Source organism: Formica exsecta, unplaced genomic scaffold, assembly GCF_003651465.1.
Source record: "Formica exsecta isolate Colony F162 unplaced genomic scaffold, ASM365146v1 scaffold419, whole genome shotgun sequence".
Taxonomy (NCBI): Eukaryota; Metazoa; Arthropoda; class Insecta; order Hymenoptera; family Formicidae; genus Formica; species Formica exsecta.
The window spans coordinates 356,913-363,267 of record NW_021851429.1 but is presented as its reverse complement, the minus strand read 5'-3'; the positions used below and the strand labels follow the sequence as shown (position 1 = coordinate 363,267).

At 41.5% G+C, this 6,355-nt stretch overlaps 1 protein-coding gene across 1 annotated transcript in view; it reads right to left on the bottom strand.

Moving 5' to 3' along the window:
* Positions 1 to 6,355, bottom strand: part of LOC115240162 (CREB-binding protein-like) — a 16,309-nt gene that overhangs the window by 5,855 nt on the left and 4,099 nt on the right. The window contains exons 3-12 of the mRNA XM_029815136.1: positions 5,385 to 5,593; positions 4,918 to 5,292; positions 4,493 to 4,832; positions 4,116 to 4,379; positions 3,693 to 4,013; positions 3,395 to 3,607; positions 2,840 to 3,203; positions 2,578 to 2,750; positions 440 to 2,238; positions 126 to 326 (exon numbers count right to left, since the gene is read on the bottom strand). Of these exons, the coding sequence (XP_029670996.1) occupies positions 126 to 326; positions 440 to 2,238; positions 2,578 to 2,750; positions 2,840 to 3,203; positions 3,395 to 3,607; positions 3,693 to 4,013; positions 4,116 to 4,379; positions 4,493 to 4,832; positions 4,918 to 5,292; positions 5,385 to 5,593 (4,259 nt within the window). The remainder of the gene's footprint in view (positions 1 to 125; positions 327 to 439; positions 2,239 to 2,577; positions 2,751 to 2,839; positions 3,204 to 3,394; positions 3,608 to 3,692; positions 4,014 to 4,115; positions 4,380 to 4,492; positions 4,833 to 4,917; positions 5,293 to 5,384; positions 5,594 to 6,355) is intronic.

Below are 6,355 nucleotides of genomic sequence, written 5' to 3'. Positions count from 1 at the left end.
TAACATTTATTTTTAATATTTAATATTTCTAACGTTTAATATGTTTAATATTAACATTTAATATATTTAACGTTTTCAAGTATTAGAATTTTAAAATAATGTTTTATCTTTTATGTTAATTAAGTGAATTCAGATTGATTTAATACATGTACTACAGTGCATACTGACCTGTTTTGATACGAGTAATACTTTGCATCCCTAGGTATTGTGCAGAGTTGCTTGCCGTAGCAACAGAGCACCTGTGGGTTGAATGTATATTTTCTACCGCAGCAATATCCCAAAGCCTGCATCACAGGATCTATCTCTTGCTCAAATACTTCTGAGAGCTGTTATTAACGGAAAAAAAAAAAAAACAAAACAAGAATTATGAATTAGACATAAATACGTAAATTATAGAAATTATATTCGATGAGATACTATCTCATTGAATAGACATTACCTTAGTACAGTATCTATAGACTCGAGAAGTCTTGCGATTGTAGAGCCAGGCATTGTCAAACATCATCCACACATCATCGACGTACTCCCACGGATCGCTATATTTCTCCGTGTCGAGTTTCTTCTTGATCGTCGACAAATTCATCGGTTTCTTTACGATGGTCGGGTAATCCGGTATACCTAACGCCTGAGGATCCACGGGTTGTCGGAACGGTATGGATTCAGGATCTTGTCGATACAGTTTCTCCAACGTCGGCATCAATGCCTGGCGTAACTCGTCAGGCTTGAACAAACACTTTTTCTTATCGGTGGACGTACCGCTTGGTTGAATCAGTTCCGGCACCATGGGTTTAATATCAGAGGTGGTCGCATCCTGACCGGAGATGGGAGTCATGCTCTCTTCCTTGATGCCAGGTTCCTCCTTTATGGTCGCCTCATTCGAGCCCTCTTCCATTGGCTCGGTTTTCGGCTCAGTCTTGATGTTAATCTCATTGTTCACACTCTTGCCACCGTCCATCCTGTGATTCTGCGGCTCCTCCGGCTCCTGTTTAATTTCCATCTTTATAGTCTCTTCCTTGATAGAATCCAGCTTGCCCTTATTGTTGTTCATCGGTGGACTGGGAGAATTGTCACGATCCAGAGCTGCCGTGATAGCGGCCATCTGTGAGGACATGGACGTGTTGCGCGGGGTGTTCAACGCAGCCCGTTCCTGCGAGGTCATACCCTTGCCAAGACTCGCGAGACCGGCGGGGGATGGCGTCGGGCCTGAATGGGGTGGTGTCTGGTTGGACGCGGACGAGACCGTCTGATTCGGTGTCATTAGCGACGGTACAAGCGGTGTATTCGGCGTGGAAGTGGCCGATTGAGGTCCGTTCGTCGTACCCGTCGTCGTCGTTGCGGATACGCCACCCGTCGGGCTCGGTCCACTGGATGCAGGCGGTGGTATTGTCTGCGGCGTTGATGTAGCGATACCGTTATCATTGGGTGTAGAAGCCGATAATGGTCGAGTGGGGAACTGCTGATTTGATTGCTGTTGTTGTTGCGCACTCGGTTGTTGCATGCTGAACGGTGATGGTGCTTGTGGGATCGATGTTGCCGAAGTGCCAACCTGATTCGAGGTGCTTGTTGGTTGTGGCTGCTGCTGCTGATTCTGCTGTTGTTGCTGTTGCGCCGCCTGAACTTGAGCTTGCGCTAAGGCTCTGACTTTCATTAGGTCGGGGAACTGATGCTGATTCTGAATAGGGGAGCTATTGGGTAAACCGGAAGCCGTACCGTTAGACGTCGGGAATTGACTAGTCGTTGCATTATTAGATGCAGTGGTGGTTGTGAGGTTAGCTTGGGACATTTGAGGCTGCCCAAATGGACTAAGTCCGGGATTCGGCACCATATTAGCGTTGGATGTGGACTGTCCGTTTGGACTTGGACCAGGAGGACCGACTAGGATCCCTTGTTGCTGCTGCTGTATCTGCTGCTGAGCTTGTACTTGTTGTTGTTGTTGAGCCTGCTGCTGCTGCTGCTGTTGGGTCTGCTGTTGTTGCTGAGGAAATTGCATTCTATTGTGCTGCTGGATGGCCATTGCAGGTATCGTTCCCAACTGACTCATACTGGGTGAGTGACTTCGTAAAGTAGGTGGTACCGTTCCGACAGGTTTCGATGTCCCTGGTATAACGGTCCCCACATTAGGAGGCGCGCACGGCCTCAGTCCAGGAGCGGATGTACCCGCTGGCTGCGGTTGCTGTTGCTGTTGTTGCGCTTGCAATTGTTGTTGTTGCTGTTCCTTCCGCTTCTGTCGTTTCTCGTCTATTTGATTCGAGAAATCGCTCTTATAATATAAGTTTTGAACTTAAAAAGAAGAAGAAAAAAAAAATTGTCCGTTTATTAAAGAAATGACAAAACATACATCAGTAATCACAGCAATCAGCTTCATAGAAAATAATTTTTCTATGACGCACTACCATCCGCGTTTGTCTCTTAATAAACCGCTAAATTCAAATTCATGTTCAAAACATAAATATTTCAAATTAAAAAGAACAGTAATATGATTTTAAGAATAATGAAAAAAATTTGAAAATAGTTTTTAATAATTAATTACCAAAAGATTTAAAAAACTTTCAAAGTCATTAAATTTGTGCTACTTACCAAGTTCTTTCTGAATTTTGTAGATTTTCTCAGCCAGCAAATGGTAATATTCCGACCGCGAGTTAGCCATTTCATACATATCGCCTTCCACTTTTCTCGCATATGCGACCAAATTGTGCATTCTTTTGTCGAGCATAGCTTGAGGATCAGGAGTTGGAAATATTGCTTGGACCCTGAGAAAATAAACAACGATTGTGTTATTATTTACTAGGAGAAAAACTGCAAACAAACATATGTATTATGTAATAAAGCTCTTACTAACAGTTTATGAACGAGATGATTCCTGAGATCTGGAGTGACAGACATATGCCATTCCTTTGTTCCTTGCACTGGTGTCGCTGTGACTTGACCAGACTGAAGACCACCTGGAAGCTGCAAATTAGCTAATCTATTCTCTCCGCCGATTACGCCGGGTTGTCCGGACTCGTTTAGTCCAAACAATGTTTGCATGTTGACGGACTGCTGTATATTGGCAGCGGCCGCCGCCGCGGCGGACGTGGGTCCGGTGGTCGGTACTGTCTGATTACCGGCTACTCCGACCGTACTAGGATCGGAATTTAAAGGAAGAGATACGTTCGGAGCGACCACTTGTTGCCCAGCACCGACTACGGACTGTCCCGGCGCAGCTGAAACACACATGGACGCCCATGGCACGTTTCTTTTCACATCTATACAAATCACATATTTTATGTTTTTAAAAAGAATCTAAATATATATATATATATCTTCATATACATATAAATTTAATAAATATTTTACATTTGAAAGAAATGCAAGCAATTAATAAACTTTCTAAGTAGAATATCGTACAACTCACTTTGTGTTTGAGGTTGTGCTGCTAATCTAACATTGCCCAGTGTGCCTGGCGGACCTGCCATGCCGGGCGTTGGCATTCTAACACCTCTACCAACGCCTTGGCCGGGTAAGAGTCCCGGTGTTGTTGTCGAACATTGAATCCCTAAAGCATCATAAGTCCTTCTCATCTCGGATGGACTCGGATTTGGCTGATTATTTGGTTGAATTGCAGGAGCTAATACAAAAATATATAATACAGATAAGTAAAGAATTATCGCGCACAAAACGTCATCTTTATAAACAAAATTTTTCTAAATTACCTTGCACAGAATTAGACCTGTTTTTATTCGCTTGTTTTATCGGCAAACAAACTGGACAATCACTTCGATTACAATGTTTCCAATGATTGATAATCTGCCTGGACATACTACAGTGCGGCACAGTGCAATTCTTGCCAGCTTGACAACTCGTCATGTGATTCAAAACGTTTTTCATCGTCTTACAATCCGGTAAGGTACACTGTCTCATCTCACCATTCGCTACACTTTCGCGGCGTTGGCATTTATGTGTATGTAGAAGTAGCACCAACTGCTGTTGAATAAGTCTACATTTTTCAGGATCGGGTGTAGATTTTGCAGTCCCTAAAGATAACAGATAAAAGAGATCTTGGTAAAGATATACCAAGTTTATTTAGCAATGTTACTAGAAATAGTATTTATAATAATGAGTAAATATAAACCTACCAGCTTGAGTCGGTACAGCCATTGGGCCTTGAGCACCTGGTTGGGGACCTGGCTGTCCTCCAGTTGACGCTCCCGACTGAGGTTGAGCGGGACTCGGTGCGGATGGTTGTGCCTGTTGTGCTGCCGTTCCACCTTCCTGACCGCCTACAACGTTCGTAGTACCAATAGGGCCGGCCGTTCCGGTGAATCTGTTGGCGGCTGCTGCTGCTGCTTGCATAGCGGTCATGTTTGTACCCACGGCCTTTTGTTGCGGTTTGACAACACCTACGAGATTATTGATGTATACAGTTACTTTCGGTCGAAGCCCACTAATATCTGCATAACCTGTATTATATTATAAATTTTATGTTCTCTGTTTTAGATCTAGTTTTATTTACCGATTTCTTTTCTTCGTATGCGTAAAGCAAGAGAAGATAGATTATATATACCATAACCGTATGGGCTCGATGCATTTATTTGTCCCATGTTCGGTAAACTCGTCATGTTAGGAGGAGCTTGCATCCTAGGACCGCCTTGATTGGGACCAACGATACCAACTTGATGCACTTGTTGATGAGGACTCTGTCCTCTCGCTGGGCCGACCATATGCGCTTGTTGTTGCTGCTGCATCGCCACAGCCCTCGTGTTCATCATGCCGGGACCGTTTTGCATCGGCGTGACTCCGTGAGGTCCGCTAGGATGATGTATCGCTTGAGTATTAGGGCCCATCATAGTTACCTTCAAAAAATCGTTCTTCATTAGTCAAATATCTTTCATTTTAATTTTTACCACAACATTCATTAATATGTACAAGTCAACGTACTGTATTTAAAGGTTTGTTCAAACTGTTGGTTACTATCAAACTTCCCCCGGCCATCCCTCCCATATTGTTGTTCCCGCTAGCAGTACTAGTCATCACTAATCCGGAATTCATGCCACCCGGCATCGACATTGCAGGGTTACTTCCGGCCATACTCATGGACGATTGCAGACCACCCATCGAATTTGCGATGGACATTTGATTATTTGCCAATGAACTGGCTATGCTACTCGGCAGATTACCGAGACTCACGACCATTTGCGGATCGACTATTCCCTTGGAGACAGAAACGTTCGGTGGCGATTGCATATTTGGACTCTTATTGCCTAGTGTACCGGCAGCCATGACCAAAGAATTCGCTACCAGATTCTTGTTGCCCTGTTCAACGATTATTTATAAAGTATAATACGCTATCAATGGACGAAACTAAAGTACCTAAATATAATGTAAATGTAATAATTAACACATACCTGCTGTTGAATGAGATGATGAGAAAGTTGTTGCTGCTGCTGTACATGTTGCCTGAGTTCTGAGTCGAGAGCACCATTTTGCTGCCCTGGACCAGGACCGGTTGCCGGTGGCTTGGTGCTCTCGGTCGCGGAACCCCAAGATGTAGACGATAGCAAGTCATCAGGAAGATCATTTTCAAGATCAAACATTTCTGTGTTTGTAATGTAATCTGAGAATGAACGAAAAAGAAAATTAAAAATTACATTTCTATAAATACCCATCATGTTTCCATTGCGATAATGGATACTGGCTATTTAGAAAAGTACATCCTTTATTACGTTTATGCAAATAAAATATAATATTTTATCATCTTTTGTATTTTACTATTTAATATTACTTTAATACTTTTTTTTTAATTTGATTTTAATTGTTGCATATTTAAAAAAAAAACCATTATATTAATTTTTTATAAACTGTTTTGACCAAAACTTGACAAGAGAATACATATTGTGGGTGTACTATTTCCTGAAATGACCAGTTTGCAGATTCAAATGATTATAATGAGTATGATATAAGTACCGCAGATACCAAGAAATCATTAGTAATTTTACAAAGGTAAGATTTCAGCGCCGTCACCATAGCTTTTAGCATCAAAATTTTAGCAGAGTATCAATATATATTTTTGATATTATAAATATATGTATTACGTACACATCATTATGTATATGACATGTGTACTATATCTCTATATACATGTACATATATTACTGCATGTATATAGAGACATATATAGCAAAAAAAAAAAGCGTTTAATTTGTTTCTATAATATATTATACAAGGAACACTTCTAATATACTATTAACATCTTTCAAAGATTTTCACGTATATATAACATTTATCAGCAAATAAAATTCTTAAAAACTTACTTATCTATTCACGACTGACCATACATTGACGGAGAAAAAAAGGGTGTACATATATAAATATATAT